The sequence below is a fragment of the Perognathus longimembris genome, chromosome 12, assembly GCF_023159225.1.
Source record: "Perognathus longimembris pacificus isolate PPM17 chromosome 12, ASM2315922v1, whole genome shotgun sequence".
NCBI classification, from domain to species: Eukaryota; Metazoa; Chordata; class Mammalia; order Rodentia; family Heteromyidae; genus Perognathus; species Perognathus longimembris.
The window spans coordinates 17,013,380-17,033,125 of record NC_063172.1 but is presented as its reverse complement, the minus strand read 5'-3'; the positions used below and the strand labels follow the sequence as shown (position 1 = coordinate 17,033,125).

The window sequence follows — 19,746 nt, the reverse complement described above, 5'->3', positions numbered from 1 at the left end:
CGTATAGCTGCTGCTGACCTAGTTTAAGTCATTTTATCCTTACAATTATTCTTGAAGTAGATATTCTTATATATTCAATTGACAGGGAGGGAAAGCATATAAAGGATTAAGGCTATACAGTAAATGTCAGGGTCAAGATTTAAATTTTAAAAAATCTGGCTTCATCTATGCATTTTGTTTCCTGACCTCTCTTGCTGCAAAGGTGCCAGTAACTGGGGTTTGAGCTCAGCGCCTCCAGCTTGCTTAGCTTGCTTGGCTTGCTTGCTTGGCTGGTGCTCTACCAATTGAGCCATGTCTCCAGCCTGAAAGCAACTTACCTTATGCACAGATTACAACAAATCCTGCAGAGTCTGCTCTATTTCTTCTTGGTAAGCAATTTTAAATGGAAATCTTATGATTTGGCAAATATTTCATGTCCTAACACTGTGACAGTGACTGAAGGACTAAGTGCTACAACTAGGTTCAGAACCTGACAAAGAGCTTCGAGGAGGAAGGAAGTATTCACAATAGCAAAAAGGTAAAAAACAATCCACATTACATCAACTGATAAGTGGAAGCCATAATAAAGAACTACAGAACAAAATACCATGTAGCTAAAAGGAATATGATGCAGCAGTAAGAAAAAAAATGTTCTCAAGTACCTGCCTTGTGTTCTTACAAGCACTGAAATATTGATAATCACTAGAACATGGATGACCTTACCTCAAGAGCATTCTATTAAGTGAAAGAAATAAGGTCTTAAAGGGTCCCTATCACAGGAAACAGTCGTGGTTGCCAATGTAGGAAGAGATAGCTTATTAGGTTCAGGATTTCCTTTGTATATCATAAAAATGGTTTGGAAGAGAGAAGACTATGACTCATACAAATTATTCTAGCTTTTCAGGAGGCTAAGGTCTGAGAATCACAGTTTAAAGTCAGCCCAGGCAGACAAATCTGTGAGACTTTTATCTCCATATTAACCAGAAACGAATCTGGAAGTGGAGTCATGGTTCAAGTGGTAGAACACCAGTTGTGAACATAAAATCCAAATGAGAGTGAAAGGCTCTGAGTTCAAGCCCTAGTACTGGTGTGTACACACATATACATATACAGAAACACACAATGTTTTGAAGAAGACAGGTGATGGCGACTGCACACATTGTGAATGTTATCTCAATAAAATAAAAATATGGAGCAAAAAAGCTTAGACTATTACTTCCCAAGCTTTTAGCTATATTCCCACAATAGATGCATGATTATTTAGCAAATATTATTCTCTGTGTCTTCTCTCTGTGTCTCTCAAGAAAAATGTCAGTGATTACTAGGACAACCCAGTGATTACTGGATTATTATTTTCTAATCAAAATTAAAAATGCAATATGCCTGAAATAAGCTATATAAAACTATTTTCTGTATGCACACAAGCCATCATTTTAAAAACACTGGCTCAGACCTAGACCTTCAGGACGAGGTCAACCCTGACAATGAGGAACCATGGAGAGGAGTAAGAGGAGATGAAGTCTCATCTCAAATGGGCGCCCTTCCAAAATTAATCAGAGCCGGGAGATCAAGAGGAATAGTTGTTTACCCACCTAATGTCCATACCTGTCCATTTTCCATCTGGACAGACACTTGCGTTCTTGCCTTTGTTACTTGCTATTCGTGTGTGTGTGTGTGTGTGTGTGTGTGTGTGTGTGTGTGTGTGTGCGCGCGCGCTTCTGACTGGTTACTCCCAACCAGTCCACTATCCCTATCCCTAAACACTTCATTCCTGTCCCCTGTCCAGTTATTCCTCCTTCCTTGTAATGGGCCACAATTGGGTTTATGTTCCAAATGGAACTTTTCTGGCTTGTGCCCAGAGTGTGTTCTCCCATGTCATTCATGTTAACTGGTCCTGTGAACTTGTCAGTCTTTTGCCTGACCTTTTCAAAAATCTCTTTTAACAAGATTACATCCCTCACCCAGGATGCCACCTGGGAACTTGCAGTTCAAGGCCATCCTCTTACTACACTGCTCTGCCCAGTGCAGATCTGGACCCTGAAGACCCCAGCCCCAGTGACTCCTTGATGTGCCCAAGCTGCAGGAGGTAGCCAGAGGAGACCATGACACCCATAGGCCTTGATAACCATTCTCGTGGAAATGATGAGGACTTTTACCAACCAAACTGTCAAACAAATACTTCTTGGATGGTACCAGGCCAAATGACGAATCAGGGACCCCTGATTACTTTGCCCCTTTACAGCAGGAAGTAGCTCCAGAAGAAACAACCTCCGCCCATACTCCCAGCCTGGTACCCCTCCTTTGTTATTAATAAACAACAAATGGGGGAATGTTAGCATTTCCCTAGCCTCACGTCCTCAGCATCTCCCACGGGCCCCCAGATCCACCCATACCTAATGAGCCACTCCTACTCACTACCTATCTACTTCCCCTTTACCCCCAGAGAGAGAAGCTGTCACCTGGATAAGGTGCAGATGCCATGTAGCTCCCATGGGAACTATGGCCTGACTAATAAACCTCCTTATGAACCTTAAAAAAAAAAAAAAAAAAGCAATGGCTCAGATGATGTTACTCTGTGTGTGGAGATGTGTGTAAGGAATTAATTTATTTCAACTTGTATAATAAAATATACACAGAGAATGCAGCAATTCCACATACATTAAATTAGTTAAGAGAGTTTGGGTGACTGAAAAGAATGTAAGAAATATGTGCAAATTGTATGGAGTTCTTTACAATGCCGCAAATTGAATGAACATACGGCAGTCACTGTTTTCACGTACATCCTTGTCTTCAAATTTATATGAAATTCTAATTTGGTCTCTGTGATGGCTAATTTTGGGTGCCAACTTGACTGCACCAAGAAGGAATGAGATTAAAGATGGTTTCTGAGTGTGTTTGTGAGGATATTTCTCCATGGAAACAGTGGTCACCCCTAAAGTAAGTGGGTACCACTCAATACATTGAGTCCTAAGTGGAAGGGGTGGGAGAGAACTTGACAGAAAGCAGCTAGCCTTGAGGGATGGGACAAGACAAAACACCTAAAATTTTCTCTGAGAAAAAACACTGTAATTCATTTTTCAACTACCTGTGGTTCACCAGTGATAGAATGTTGCAAGATGAGCTTTTTAGAGGACTCAACCCAACCAAGGACTGATGATAGGTTTCATTCTACCCTGAGAAAGGTCAACAAATGGTTCTAAAACAGGAGATGCATAATTTACCTACCCAGATCAGTAAATCACGCCTTGGAGATCAAATGAATTCAGTAAACCTCCCTCAGTCTCAGCACATGATTATGTCCCATAGGTTGTTCCAGAGAGGGGCCTGATACCTCAATCCCCTTACACTTCATTAACACCGATGCCTCAGCAAAAAGCACTGTCCTTTTCATTCTAGAGATGGTTGACTTTAAGTCTATTGAAAGAATACTTATTCAGGGCTGGGGATATAGCCTAGTGGCAAGAGTGCCTGCCTCGGATACACGAGGCCCTAGGTTCGATTCCCCAGCACCACATATACAGAAAACGGCCAGAAGCCGGCGCTGTGGCTCAAGTGGCAGAGTGCTAGCCTTGAGTGGGAAGAAGCCAGGGACAGTGTTCAGGCCCTGAGTCCAAGGCCCGGTACTGGCCAAAAAAAAAAAAAGAATACTTATTCAGGTGCTGGTGCAGGCTCACACCTGTAATCCTAAATACTCAGGAGGCTGAGATCTGAGACTCTTGGTTAGATGGTAGCCAGGGTAGCAAAGTCCATGATACATCAAGTAACCAGAAAAAAAAGTTGGAAGTGGAGCTGTTTGTTCAAGTGGTAGAGTGCCAGCCTTGAGAGAAAAAGCAAAGTGCCCAAGCCCTGATTTCAAGCCCCAGTACTGACAGGGGGAGGGGGAGGAGGAAAAAAAAAAAAGTCTATTCTTGTTAAGATAAATGTCCTGTCACTTTCACTACTTCAGTATCTTGGACTGGAATTGAACCATTGGCTCTCCTGGTTCTCAGGGCTTCTGACTGACTGCGACTATGCTACCAGCTTTCCTGCTACTTCATCTTAGGGAGAGCAGATGATAAACTTCACAGCCTCCTTCATCCGTGGAAGCAACTCCTCATTAAAAAAAATGTCTCTATTGGCTCTGTTCCTCTTCCAAATCCCTACTAACAAACTTATCTGGAGATAAGAAAGGACTTATTAGGGCTTGTATAGAAAAGCACCCTTCTGGGAGCATAGAAGGAGAAGGGGAGGAGGGGTATGTGCAGAACACCGTGGTGGGGAATAGACTCTCTCAAAGTTTTAAACTGTCTTTTAAAGACAGTAGGGAGCGGGTGGGCAGAATTTGCTAGAAAACTGAAATGAGGTGTACTCCCCATCACTGGAGTTGGCTACTGATGGGGGCCAACGGATGGCATAGGGCATCCTGTTGTCAAAGGAGCTGCAGGGCTGTCAGCACTCTTTGGGCTTCTCCATTATTCTTTGAAAAGGAAGCACGTGGCCTGGCAACAGAACCCAATGAGGGTGTTCTCATCACGTGAATTTCTTACTACCTCAAAGCTGTTTCAAGTTGTTTCAAAGGAGCTCCAAAGTAAATTCAGATAAAACTATGATTCTTTGGATAGTTCTGCTTTCATGCAGATCATTAACACATCAAAGAAGGCCAAGGTCAGCGTAAGGCCCCTTTTCTTATAAAGAATCAACATCTGTTTTCTTTTGAGGGTTTGCAGCAACTCACAGAAATGTAAATAACCAAGTATATCTAATACCCTTTATGAGATGCTGGGGTTTTTTTTTAAATCTATCCTTAATACTACAGAGACATATTTATACAAGGTAAGAGCCTTTCAAAAGGAGAAAAGTTGAACCAACATTTATTCACCTAAAAGAAGAGAATAGAGAAATCCCTGCTCACACACATTTTAGACAACACAACCCCTCACTGATCAGCAGGCAAAAGCAAACCCGAATGCCAGCCTCTTCAATTTACATATTATTTCCAATCTACTTTGACTTCTAATTACTTTACATATGCCACATGTTCCTCCCAGCATGCACTGAGTGGCTAGAATTGCTATTTTTTAGAAGGAAATCCACCAGCCAGCACAAAAAACACATCACAGTACCTCAAAGTTATTTCTCCAGGAGACAGGAAATGACAAAGCTTACAATGACCCTAATTGCCCAAGGGAAGATACATGACAAATCACAGTCCAGGTCAGAGGATGATACCTTAAGAACATACACCATCATTCATTTGCCATGTGAATGTGCCGCTTTTTGCTGTTTGTCCTCTGAATGCTCTGCTCTGTGCCCTGGATTGATGGAACCCTAGCATGATGGTCACTCTCGACTGTCAACTGGATAGATTGAGAGATGCCTAGGAGATGGGTAAAGCAACAATTCCAGGTGCTTCAGTAAGGTAATTCCGGAGATTAATTAACTAAGAGAAGACTCACTCTAAAGATGGGCCACACCATCACAGGTTAAGAGCCTAGATGGAATAAATAGAGAAAGGAGAAAGCCATGCATTATCACTCTCCCTCTCACTCTTCTCCCTGACCATCATGTGAGCTTCTCTGCTCTGCTATGCCTCCCCTTCCATGATGGACTGGAACTTCTGAAACCTGGAGTCATAATAAATCTCCCCTCCTTAGACTGTGTTACTCAAGTACTTTGTGACAGCAAGGAGACACTGTCTGATACACCTAAGGGATGGCACTGCCTGACCTTCCTTACTACCTGGTGTCTGGTTGGGCCAAGTTAACGGACGTCCTCAGGTGAAGATGAGATGGAACAGAAGTCAAGAATCTGTCTCCTGCTCCTTTCCTCCCATGGCTCCAGAGTTCTGACAGCAGGAGCACTCTTGTGTGAGCACAGCCTGTACAGAGGCCTCTCTCTCCTGGCTCAGGGACTTTGGAAGTCTCCATCATTCTTTGTCCTATCCCTTTAAGCCCAGGGGTTTAGAGACAGCTTTCTGCTCATGCTACTCATCATCAGGCTCCTCACTATCTCTTATGGGCTCTGTCAACCCCACCCATACTCTCCTTAAGTAATCTGAAATCTTTTCATTTGAATTTGAATTCAATTTGCTGCCAGGACTGATAGATACAGGCAGGGATGGTGTAACTTAAGTACCTGGCATAGAGACTAGAAGAAAGAAATCTGTCAATAAATACTTGTTGCATGTGTGTGCACCTGGGATGCTAGTCTGTGTAGGCTGTGTGCGGGAAGCTGTGGCTCTCATGGCTTCTATTTCATAGCCATCCTTCCCTTTGAATGCTAAGAATATCTTTGGCCCAACAGCACTTTTCCTGCTGATGCACATGACACAATTAGCTGTGTGTTCACCCTTTTAATCCCCCTATCACTCATCCCTTTAAACATCCCTTCAACAAGTATTTATAGAGCTTTGGTGATGTAGAAAGCATGTGAACAAGGTGAGGCCCAGGCTATTTTGTCCTGTGGTGATTTAGGTTGCCCTGGTGCATAAGGTCTGTAAGTCTATCTGAGGAAAGTTCAGAAGGAGCCATGGAATTTGAACTTGGTCATCCCCATGTTTTATCACAAGAACCAGATTGGAGCTCACGCTGGTAGGAGCCAATGTCTATGCCAAATGGAAAAACATTAAAAATAAAATGAGACGAAAGAAAGGGACAGGAAAGAACAACTAGTTAAGCTTCTGTGGTTTTGAGAAGCTACTATTAATAATGCATTCTGATATACTGCAGCCCTGTATGGCAATCTTTGAGATCAACTACAGCTTCAGAGAAGGTTTCAGAGATCAATACTTATTGGAATGGTAAAAAATTGCTTTTCTAACATCTTTATTTTCCCTCTTCTCTCTCTTCGTCACACATATTCTTTGAGCAATCTTATTTTGGGCATAAATATCTGAACATACAAAAACCATGTTTCTCCATGTTAGCCTTAAAGTGAAGTTTTTGCTATTAACATGTGTGGGGTTGGTATGCTTCAGATCGAGACAGAAGATGATGATGATGATGATGATGACGACGACAAGAACAGCAACTGTGTTTGGACTCCAGAATCCTCTCTCTTGAGACAGCACACAGGGTGCAGGGATAACTGGGGAAGGGATGTGATGGTTTGCATTGAACAGCAATCAGCTAAGCAGGGCCCCTTCCCTCACTGAGGTTCCGCACACCTGCCCACAGCTGTGCTGGTTAAAAACAGAAAAGGAGGAAAGGCAGAAGGGGAGAGGTGAGGAACAGTCATGCAAATGAGGAGCTAATTAGCAGAGAAAACAAAAGGAAAAGTGCCCTCATCAGAGTGCTTGGTGGTGGCAAGGTGCTAACAGGATTTGGGCTAATTAAAACCAATTCTGTAGGAAGCTTTGAAAAATGTTTTCCACTTCCACTAAGGCAAGGGCAAAAGAAGAGTTACCACCTGGGGACTTGTAAGAACTAGGTGAGGAACACCCCACACCTCCACTCCCAGACATGGTCCTTACCTCAGTTGTTGAAAGCACAGTGTCTTCATCAAGACTGAGCACAGCATCCGTGATGATGTTGTCATAGGGCAAAAACCGGCTGCTCATAACCTGGGAAGGAGGGAGGAAGTAGGCAGGAAGGAGAGAATGAGAAGAAAGGGAGGGTGATTTTAGAGCCTTGATTTCTTCAGGAAAACTTCCCCATCCTCAACATCATAAGGAATTCTTGACTACCATGTCATCCCTCTATGTTGAAAAGACTTCCATCTCTCATCAATGATGGCTCATTCGTTTAGCAATTATTGGCATCTACTTGCTGGTCAAAGGGAGGACAAAGGTAATAAATAAGATGCAGATTTTGCCTCTGAGAAGGTCTAGAGACATGAAGAACCAAATGACTAGTTTTAGCTCAAAAGACAAGATTCCAGGAGAACGGAGGCCAGTGCAGCCAGAAGCCTAGAAGAAATACAAGCTTTGCAGGAGAAACTACACTTCTTTTCTTTTTTTTTTTTCATTATTTTTTTTCTTATTTATTGTCAAAGTGATGTACAGAGAGGTTACAGTTTCATACGTTAGGCATTGGATACATTTCTTGTACTTTTTGTTATCTCCTTCCTCATTCCCCTCTCCCCCTCTCCCTATCCCCCCATGAGTTGCTCAGTTGGTTTACACCAAATGGTTTCGCAAGTATTGCTTTTGTAGTTGTTTGTCTTTTTATCTTTTGTCTCTGAATTTTGATATTCCCTTTCACTTTCCTAGTTCTAATACCAGTATATACAGTTTCTAGTGTACTCAGATAAGATACAGTGATAGTGTGGGTATAACCACAGGAAGGGGATACAAGAGGATCATCAACAATAGAAGCTACGGTTTCACATGGCATGTTGAAAGTAAAAATTACAACAATGATATAACAGTCATTTCCATAACACGGAGTTCATTTCACTTAGTATCATCTTACGCATTCATAAAAGCATAGATATTAGGCTCTTGTGATCCTCTGCTGTGATTAGCCTAAACCTGTGCTAATTATTCCCTATGAGGGAGACCATAGAGTCCATGTTTCTTTGGGTCTGGCTCACTTCACTTAATATAATTTTTTCCAAGTACTTTCCATTTCCTTACAAATGGGGCAATGTCATTCTTTCTGATAGAGGCATAAAATTCCATTGTGTATATGTGCCACATTTTCCTAATCCATTTGTCTACTGATCTGGGTTGGTTCCATATTTTAGCTATGACAAATTGTGCTGTGATGAACAACATTGTTGTGCTGGTGGCTTTAGTGTGTTCTTGTTTGTGGTCTTTTGGGTAGATGCCCAAAAGTGGGGCTGCTGGGTCATAGGGGAGCTCTATATTTAGCCTTCTGAGGAATCTCCATCCTGTTTTCCAGAGTAGCTGAACCAGTTTACATTCCCACCAACAATGAAGTACGGTTCCCTTTTGGCCACATCCCCTCCAACATTTATTATTGTTAGTTTTCTTGATAAAGGACATTCTTACTGGGGTGAGGTGGAATCTCAATGTTTTTTTGATTTGCATTTCTTTTATGGCCAGTGATGTAGAACACTTTTTCACATGTCTCTTGGCCATTCTCATTTCCTCATCAGAGAAGTCTCTTTTTAAGTCTTTAGCACACTTGTTGAGAGGGCTGTTGGTTCTTTGCAGTTTTGTTTTGGAGGAATTTAATTTCTTTAGTTCTCCATATATTTTAGATATGAGGCCTTTGTCCATTTTATGGCCGGTAAAGATCTTTTCTGTTTATCTTGCGAGCTATGTCCTTTGCCCTGCAGAAGCTCTGCAGTTTGATGCAGTTCCATTTGTAAAACCTTTCTTTGATTTGTAGCATTTCTGGGTCTTTGTTAAGGAAGTTCCATCCTGTGCCAAGGAGCCCAAGTGTTTCTCTTACTCCTTCTTTTAGTGTTTTCAGGGTATCTGTTTTTATTTCGAGATCTTTGATCCATTTGGAATTGATTATGGTGTAGGGTGATATATAAGGATCTAGTTTTAGTTTGTTGCAGGTGTTGAACCAGTTTTGCCAGCACCATTTGTTAAATAAGCTATCTTTCTTCCATCCTATTTTTTTTTTTAGCTCCTTTATCAAAGATTAAGTAGGCGTAGTTCTGTGGGTTCATTTCTGGGTCTTCAATTCTGTTCCATTGGTCTTCAGGACTGTTCCGGTGCCAATACAAAGCTGTTTTTATTACTATAGCTTTATAATACAGCTTGAAGTTGGGTATTGTAATTCCTCCAGCACTGTTCTTTCTGCTTAGGATTGTTTTTGCTATTCTGGGTCTTTTATTTTTCCATATGAATTTCTGGATTGCTTCATTTCATTAAAAAATGGTGTTGGGCTATTAATGGGTACTGCATTGAATTTGTAGATAGACTTTGGCAATATTGCCATTTTAACTATATTAATCCTCCCAATCCAGGAGCATGGGAGGTTTTTCCATTTCCTTAGTTCTGCCTTAATTTCATTTTTCACGTTTTAAAAGTTCTCATCATAGAGGTCTGTCACTTCTTTGGTTCAGGTTATTCCTAGGTATTTTATGTTTTTTGAGGCTACTGCAAAAGGAGCTGCTCTCCTCATTTCGGCCTAGGTCTTCGAGTCATTAGCATAGAGAAAGGCCGTTGATTTTTGAGGGTTTATTTTGTATCCTGCCACTTTGCCAAAGTTTTGGATCAGCTCTAGTAGCGTGGGAGCAGAGTCTATGGGGTTCTTTAGGTATAGGATCATGTCATCTGCAAAAAGAGAAAGTTTGAATTCATCGTTTCCTATTTGGATCCCCTTTATATTTTCTTCTTGCCTAATTGCTCTGGCTAGGAATTCTAGTACTATAAGAGGAGGGGAGAGAGCGGACATCCCTGTCTTGCTCCTGATTTTAAAGGGAATGGCTTTAGCTTTTCACCGTTTAGAATTATGTTTGCTGTTGGTTTGTCATAGATTCCCTTTATTATACTCCCTGAAATCCCAATTTTTCCAAGGCTTTTATCATAAATGGATGCTGGATTTTATGGAACGCTTTTTCCGCATCCAGAGATAAAACCACGTGGTTCTTTACCTTGCTCCAGTTGATGTGGTAGATTACATTAATTGACTTGCATATATTGAACCAACTTTGCATCCCTGGGATGAATCCATTTTGATCATGGCTTATAATTTTTTTTGATTACCTGTTTAAGTCGATTGGCCAGAATTTTGTTGAGAATTTTTGCATCAATGTTTATCAGGGAAATCGGTCTATAGTTCTCTTTCCGGGATGAGTCTCTGCCTGGTTTTGGGAGGAGGGTTATACTGGCTTCATAGAATGTGTTTGGTAGTGAACTTTCTCTTTCAATTTCGAAACTACACTTTTGAAGGACCTTGGAAGGCATAGATAGAAACTGGGCATTACAGACAAGAAACCTAACAAGGGCCAAGTGACACAACAGACAACCAGTGCTGCTATGTGGGACACACCCCTGGGAGCCCAGATCACCATGGGGTACATGCAAATAACTATGTATTTATTCTAACACACATTATAGAGAACACACACATATGTATATGTAGCTATACCCATAACAGGCATACAACTATCTACCACTATATATATGGTTGCCTATAGATAATTTTATTAAAATAAAATGTTGCTTGGAAGGAAATTTTTAAATAAAGAGTGGCACTTATAGTTCACAGATTTAGGACAGCTGTGAAGGTGGTGTGTGAATAAATTTGAGGCAAGACCCACGTATGGCCAAGTCTGTAGTGAAGGGAGTGAGAGGCTTAGAAAAATGAAGGGCAGAAGGGTCACTATGTAACAACCATGGATTGCTTTTGTGTTGAATGTACCAAAAAGTAACTAATTAAAAAATAACAGCATATACATATATGCCAAGAAATGCCCTATGTCCTTTCTGTACTTGACTTCATTTCATATTGGTAACACTTGTCACTTATAAATAGCGTGGAAGCTGGGATACAGAAAGGTTAAGCATTTTGCCCAAGATGGAGCTCAGATGGTCTTTTCTCAGATGGTATAACTGTGCAGAACCCTTCAGTCACTTGTTCTGCCTGTCACAGGTTTGAGGAGAACCTCAAAGTGAACATGCGGACAGATATGACAAGCAAACTTTTCACCAGATTCCTCTGGGAATTGTGTCAGTGGTGATGACAACCAGCTGAACTCACAATTACAGACCTGAGAGACACACCATACTTGCCAATGACTTTGAAGGCACAAAGCCAGGGAATGAAGCAGCTGAACCCTGGAGACCAAGGGAATGGGGACGAGGAGACACCCAACTGGCTGTCAGAGGTACGCTCCACCAATCAGAGCAGCCCAAAGAAGCTCAAGTTATGCATCCATCAAGAAGCCAGCTCGTGAACAGGTCTCCTCTCTAACCCAAGCCACAGGCCTGAAGCTACAGGAGATCTTCAGACGCTGGGAATGAGAAGTGCCAGGCTAACCTATCTGAGAGCTCCTGGGATTCATCTACAGCAAAAGTGGCTGCAGGGATGGCTCCCACGGGCTGTCAACTAGGATAGGGTTTCTTTCTCTTCATTTTTAAATCTTGCTCAGACTTTCAAAATAAAATAAAAATATAAAGCGAGCAGCAAACCCATACACATAGCATTTGGAAATCTCACCCTGCAGCAATTCTCTTGCTAGTGTTTACATGTCCACTGAGCAACGCAAAAACCATTAGCTGGCAGCTTAGCAGCGCCCTGACCTTTCCCTTGTTCAGCCTACAGGGGAAAACTGCAAAGACAAGGCCTATAAATTCAAAATAGAATCTTTTCAGCCAAAGCAGCACAACACATCCATTTTGAATTCAAGGCTAGACATGGGCATTTTAAGATGGAGAATGAAGAAGATGCAGGGCTGCTGCTCCTTTGTGTGCTCAACTTTTGGACTTAAAGGAACTGGCCTCTTTTGTTTATGAACTTGCTTCATCAATGTAGGTAAGATGTGAAATGTAATCTTACTCAGTCTTCAAGGTGGGCCTAAGTCTGGGCCCTAAGAGATAGAGTCTAAACCCACACTAAAGGGCAAATACTTCAGTAGATAGTGCAATCCTAAGGTATTGAGTGTGAGGGCAAAGGAACAGGTACCACATAGCTCACTGGAATTGTTGGCCACAAGAGAGGTGAAGTGAGGATTAAAAAGACTGCCAGGAGCTTGGATGGAGACAGTTGTGAGAATCTGGGGCATCCTGTACTAGATAATCTCATAAAACCCATGGGAAAAGTCTTATTGTTTTCATTACTACTTTAGAAAAAAGATAATTGGTAGCGTCTTTACATTGCAAGTGAAAATCAGTCAATGATTCAGAGCATGAAAATTCAATGCTATCTAGAGGAATCAGATGGCTTCCAGTCAAAAATATCTGTCCAGGCGGGAACTGATGTCACATGCCTGCAATCCTAGCAATTCAGGAAGCTGAGATCAAAGGATCGTGGTCAGAAGCCAGCCCAGGGGAAAAAAGACTATGAGACTTTTACCTCTAGTTAATCATCAAAAATAAGCCAGAGGTAGAGCCACTCTATGAGACTTTTATCTCCAGTTGATCACACACAAAAAAAGCCCGAAGTGGAGCTATGGCTCAAGTGGTAGAGTGCTATAGCCTTGAGCAGAAAAGCTCAGAGATAGTGCCAAGGCCCTGAGTTCAAGCCCAGGAGGGGCACACACTTAAATCTACCTGGAAGGAGATCTGCTTACCCAAGGGAATATAGAATACCAAAAGTCCAGAAGAGATTTCCAATAGCTGAGCACTGTTGGGCACTGTCACGAGTGAGGCAGGCACTTAAGTTACTTGCCTGTTGTTTTTGTTGAGATGAATACACAAGGTAAGAACTTATACCAGAAAGCTTGTGGCTATTCTAACACCTACCTTTTTAAATAAATGTTCATTGATCAGCCTCTCTGATAACCACTTACTTTGATCACAGTCCCATGAATGCTCTATTTATCATGCTCCCCACTGTGTTGGAAACCTATTACACAATGCCCATCATCAATGGGAACTCAAAAGATAAATGGACAGATCACCTTTTCTCCATGGGACCATTGGAATTCTCACAGTATTATGTGAAACCATATGAGACCACCACCTCAGTTGAGTTAAATGATGACTGAGCTCAAGTGACTGATTTGTTGTCATTCTGGCTCAAAGGTGTTTTAGTGTCAGTCTCTCATGACTGGTTTGTTCAGGGCCAGCAAAGGATGTCTCCTGGATGACATTGCTTTACCCATCCAAAGTCACTTAGCATTAACTGATTTCTTTACAATGAGATTTATAAGAAAGCAATACACAGTAGCTGAGGAAATGAGCTCACCTTTGGCTGCAAGTGTGGAAGCAATTTCAAGGAGGAGGTAACAGGTGGACAGGGGCTTAAAAGATATATGGGAATCTTGACAGAGATGAAGAGTGGAGCAGGGTGGCCAAGACTTATGGCAAATGGAAAAACACAAATTAGAGGTAGGAAGGGACAGAATGCAATTCAGATCAGTGTAAATGGTGTCTGGAGGGGAAAGCAATAAGAGAGAGGACTGGAAGGCTGGCCTGGGCCAGGCTGCATGTGGCTTCAAATGTCAAGTTAAGACATTGTCAAATGGAGACCCTGAAGGGGCTACATGATGATTAGATCATTCAGCTCTAGGCAGAGTGGATTGGAGACTGGAAACCAGGGGCCAGTAAGACATCAAAAGAAAAACTTGAGTGAGTGAAATACTATTCTGAAGGACACAACCCACTGTGATTAATTAGCTAAGAAAATCTCATGTCTTATCTGCCATTAGCCTTATGGTTATCCTCATCATGTTTGAAAAGTTAGCAGGCCCTTAGTTCATTCCATCATCACATCAACCCTGGGATATATGCCTTATTTATTTCCATCACATGAATGAACAAACTGAGGGTCCAACAATGTAAGCATCTACACAAGGGCCAAAGCTTCCCAAAGGATTAGTATTAACACCCAGGTTTTGCGGATTCTAGAGCCTATGGCTATTAAAGCTAAGGACTTTCTGAGACCAATGCAATATTGGAGGATATAATTCAGGCCTAGCAGTTCTCCTGCACAGAAAGAAGACTTCTAGAGCCAAGAGCAAAATGCCTCAGAGAAACGAAGATTCCACGGTGGCTCTATGTGTAGGTCCCCTTGGAGTCCTACCTTGCTTTCGCCTTCAATGACGATGACAGGCACAGCAGTGGCAGGCCAGCGGTGTTTGGCTGGTAGGGGCTTGTCACAATTCCATAGAACTATGATCTGAAAGCACAGGAATAATTAGATGGCTGGTTGAGGTATGGTAGCTCTTGAACCTTAAGGCTCTTCTTGCTGTTCTGATAGACCCAGACAATGGGGGACTGTTATTTTTACAAGGATAACATCAAAATGGAATGTATATATTTAAATTTTTGTGTATTTTCTCTGTCTCTGTCTCTAAATCTCTCTCTCTCTCTCTCTCTCTCTCTCTCTCTCTCTCTCTCTCTCTCTCTCTCTCTCTCTCTCTCTCTCTTTCTTTGCATTTTGTGCTTTGAACTCAGGGCCTGGGCCTTGCACTTGCTAGGAGGTGTTCTAACTTGAACCATGCCACTAGCAGTACTTTTTTTGCTTTGGTTATTCTTCCTATACAAGTTCTTGTCTTTGTTCAAAGTTGGGCTCAGATCAAGATCCTAGTATCTCTATCTCCTGCATGTCCAAGACCATAGGCCTGTACCATCCTAGCCAGATCATTTGTTGAGAAGCAATCTCTAACATTTGCAGGGACTGGCCTTGAACTCCCATCTTCCTGATCTAGGCCCCCGGAGTAGGTGGGATAATTACAGGCACGTACCACCACATCAGACCCGCTTCTACATTTTTATTAGTGCATATTAATTGTGCAATATGGAAAGAAGATTCACTGTGGCATTACCATATATACACATATATAAATAATATGCTTTGGTTATATTCATTCCTTCTATTATTATTTTTCCGCCCTTAAGAACCTCTCTACTTCAACAAACAGAGAGTGAGAACAGAAAGAACAATCTTTCTGGGGACAGAGAAAATCTGGGGGAAAAACAAGTAATTTTGAGGTTGCTGGAACGTAATGTGTGGTTTCCTAATTCTGATATCTTAAGATGCCGAGTGAGATAGCAACTCTGATCAAGTTAAATAAAAATGTATACTAAACATGTGAACATCTGCTGGGAGCTTGTGCTACACCAGGCAATGTGGGCGGAATAAAAGGATCAGAGCTAGAAGTGGGATGAGATTCTCCAGAATGCCTGCTGATTTGTATGACTTTATAATTCCCAATAAAGGCATTTAGTTAAAACAAATGCACTGTTCAACATCATCTGATTCCTTCCTCAACTGCAAACCTTTTTAGAGACATTAATTCACAAATCAGAAGCACCCTTATTAGAGAACGGGAATGACACCACTGATTTGGAAAAATATTGCCACCAGAGATGTTAGATTTTCCTCTTGGTGCTATAAGCAATCATGGTTCCTATGGGAGAAAATCCTAAGGTGTAGCTGTCTGGGTCCTCCTGGCATGCTTTCTGGTATTACTTTAATGTATCTTTTGCTTAAATGTTTCTTTATCCAGTACTGGGGGTTGATCTCAGGGCTTCCAATTTGCTAGGCAAGTGCCCTGCTACTTGGTTTTTTGATGTACTCTTCTGCTAACTCTGCCTGGGCTGGTCTCAGAATGCAGTTCTCCTGTTTCTACTTCCTGAAGAGCTGTGGGACTACAGGTACAGATATAATAAGCAAACACACCCTATTCTCTGTACTTATGTAGGTGTGTGTGTGTGTGTGTGTGTGTGTGTGTGTGCGTGTGTGTGTATACACCTTGCACCAGTTCTGTCTTTCTGTAATCAATCTGTACCTGAGCCCATTCCACTTCTGAGAGGTTCTAAGTTGTTAAGAAGGGAGAATGAGGCATGGTAAATTGAAGCGAGTAACAGGGCTAGGATGCGAGGATGGCTCAATGGGTCTTGGGGTGCCAGGAGGGAAACAGGTAAAGGGCAAGGACTCTCTAAGCTGCTGAAGATGACAAGTGCACTCACCTGGGCACAGTACTGGGACTTGGCTGCAGCCACCAGAAGCTTCAACACTGGCTGGGACTGAGAGACCAGGGGCGTCACTGCGTGGATAACGGCAGTAAATTTGGAAGGGGGCTTTAAACCTGAAATGGAAAGGAGAGAGGAGCCTAATGGAGCACTGCAAAACAAGACTTAGAAAATGACTCCGTCTTGCTCCATTGCTTCACCCTGGAGCTAATGTTCCCTTCTAGCATATTTTTCCTTTGCTTCTTATGTCCTGACAGGATAGAAACAAGAGGACAGAAAAGTTTGCTACTGCCTCAGCATACACCTCAGCCATTTAGAGATCAATGTCCACTTCCAGATTTTTTGATGGCCTCCCCCTCCCTTGGTGATATTGGTTTGATCTCTGTTGAGCTTTTTAGGAAACTAATGCCTAAGCACAGATAGGTACACATGCATACACACACACACACACACACACACACACACACACGTTCTCTCTCTTCTCTCTCTCACACACGCACACACACAAGCAGTACTCACCAATCAGGCAAGGCTCTGCTCTACTCACTTGTACCTTGTTAAGGACTTTATGCTCTCTCTCCCAAGGCATTTGCATGTAGCTGATTCTTAATCATTCAATTAAGGGATTTTTGCCTACTTAATAGTATTTCAAATGATCACTAGCAAGTGGAAAGGAAAGGTTAAAAGAACAGCATCTAGAATCTGCCTAGACTGCAATCTCATTTTTCTACTTAGGAAAAGATAACCTAACTCTCTCTGTCTTCACAGCCCAGAAATAGGGCCACTAGTCACAGGCCTTACTTATTGGGACTACTGTGAGAAATAAACTCACAACAGGACTGAGCAAATAACAAATGCTCAGTATGAATTATCTGTTATCACCACCACTGCCATCATCATCATGGGAAGGAGGCCTCCATATCCTATGCATGTCTTCCATATGAATCCATGATACAACTGGGACAAGAAGTATGTAATGCTGTCACCTGCGCATTGCAATTCTGGAGCCTTAGGTAATAAAGGATGATAAATATGCCAAACAGCCATGGCCACCAGACACAGAAGTGAGGTGGCGTCTCCCTCACTTGTGAGTCTTCCGAAAAAACTGCACTAAGAGATTAGAAACAGGTTAAGAGCCTTTTAGAATCCCATTAGTTTAGACTCACTTATGTATGGCACTTTAGTAACATACATGTGAACTTCAGAGGGCAGGGACATTCAACTTTACATCATGTGACATCCATGGGGTAAAAGTTACCATTGGACTCTTCGTGTAAAAGAATTATGCAAATGCTTTGTAGAGAAAATGAGGTCATTGAGCTAGCAGTGCAATTGTACCTTAGGGAAAAGCTAAGGTCCCCAATTTCTGGATACATATTCAAGTAACAAGAATAACCATGACTGAGAAACTGCCTCTTTTACAGGAAGAAAGGTCCCTATTTTAGGTTTCCTGTATTAGCACCACTAATAAAATCTAGCAGGCAATCTCCAAGTGAAGATCACAACAATCTACCAAAAAATGCACGGAAATTCTTAACCACTGGACTATCACTACCTTCCAAATAAGCAATGCTTAGTTAGACTCTACATTCCCTAATACAGGCTGTTGAATGAATCTGATATGGTTTCCCCAACATTTTTGGTTCAGACTAAAGAGTTCTTGTCATTACCGAATACTTGACACCATGAAATTTTTTTCAGTTTCATTTTGTGAGATTTAAGGTAAACATGTACCACTTTAAAAGAAAGGGGGTCGGTGAGATTGGTTTGGAGAACAATAGCATGAAGTGGAAAACCTTGAGTCTTTTTATCACTCAACTTGAAAAAAATGCTTTACCGTTTCATGATTTCTCAAGTTTAAAACTTGGAGGTGAAATATCCAAGATGTCATAACATGAGAGCAGCTGGGGCTCCAACTACATAAACGTCTATGGCAATGACAGTGGCCTCTTTTGGAGCCACGTCCCTCGGCCTCTTCCCTTTCCCCACTGTGATTAGATTAAAAGCTGCTTGAGAGCAGAGATCGCAGTGTATTTGACCTTTTATTTCTAATACCTGACTGTGCATTAGCACAGCACAGGAGAAAAATTTAATAAATGTTGAAAGAATGAATGAATTTGCCCTTGTATATTCTTATTTCCTTCTCCATTCTCCTTATTATCAGCTTTTCTTTAGTAGATGACAGAGTCGTTTGTGGGATTGTGAAAAAAATTAGAGCTCTTTCAAGGTCATTTTATATAGGATGAGACTTAGTTAATCTACTATTATCTTTAATGATCCGTAATTGGGGGAGTCTATTTCCCAACAAGAAAGAGCTTTGCTAAATGTAATGGGTAGTTACTTAGGTAGGAAAGGAAGTTATCTATTTATCTATTTATCTATTTATCTATCTATCTATCTATCTATCTATCTATCTATCTATCTATCTATCTATCTATCATCTCACTACCTAAGCTCATTTGTATGTATCATTTATGTATTTGTCTTTCTACCTATCTATATTTTCAATGCTTGGCTGTTTTTATAATTGTTGATATGATATGTCACTTACAAGGCTTAGAAAGCAAACTCCAATGAAGACTGTTGGGAAGACACCATTAAAAATAACAGAATTGAGGTTATTAGTTCTGGATGACATTTGGGAGTTAAACAAAGGCAGACCTCTGGGAGGAATTCACTTACCTAAATTAGCATAGTAGTAAGGAAAATCTCCTAGATAAGATGAATACTGTGGTAGGACGAACAATCCTCCAGGATGTTGGTTCCATATTAAACTGTTACGTGATATGTGCTTGAATATTCTGTCCTGAATAATCTACAGAAAAAAGACATGGCAAAAAGTGAGTGTTAGACCTTGATGATACTTGGGAAAGATCACATTAATCCAAATGTATCCAAATTGAGGGAAGTACCGACTACACAGCCTAATCCTAATTCTCCATTGACAAAACTGTCTGCAAGACAAAGAGAAGTGACAGGCAGTGGAAAGCAGAAGAAAGAGATGAGTTATGGCTAACCTTGTTTCCTACTTAAACTTGTTTAACCATATATTCTATATTCTTAACTCATTTTCCTTTCTCCATACGTTCAGCATTTCTTCAAAAGAAGATAGAGAAATTCCGCTGTGAAAAAGAATTAGGGACAGCTCTGATAACTTCATTTTATATATGATGGTACTTGATTTCATAACTAATCCACTGTTTACTCTGTGGTACAAAGGGGATGACTTACAATGCTTTAGTTATGAGAAAACTATCCTGGTTATGAGGAGGTTGTACATGGAA

At 41.4% G+C, this 19,746-nt stretch overlaps 1 protein-coding gene across 1 annotated transcript in view; it reads right to left on the bottom strand.

Moving 5' to 3' along the window:
- Ext1 (exostosin glycosyltransferase 1) overlaps positions 1–19,746 on the bottom strand; it is a 277,579-nt gene that overhangs the window by 7,363 nt on the left and 250,470 nt on the right. Inside the window, exons 5-8 of the mRNA XM_048359165.1 lie at positions 19,145–19,277; positions 16,460–16,578; positions 14,568–14,663; positions 7,430–7,519 (exon numbers count right to left, since the gene is read on the bottom strand). Coding sequence (XP_048215122.1) covers positions 7,430–7,519; positions 14,568–14,663; positions 16,460–16,578; positions 19,145–19,277 — 438 coding nt within the window. The remainder of the gene's footprint in view (positions 1–7,429; positions 7,520–14,567; positions 14,664–16,459; positions 16,579–19,144; positions 19,278–19,746) is intronic.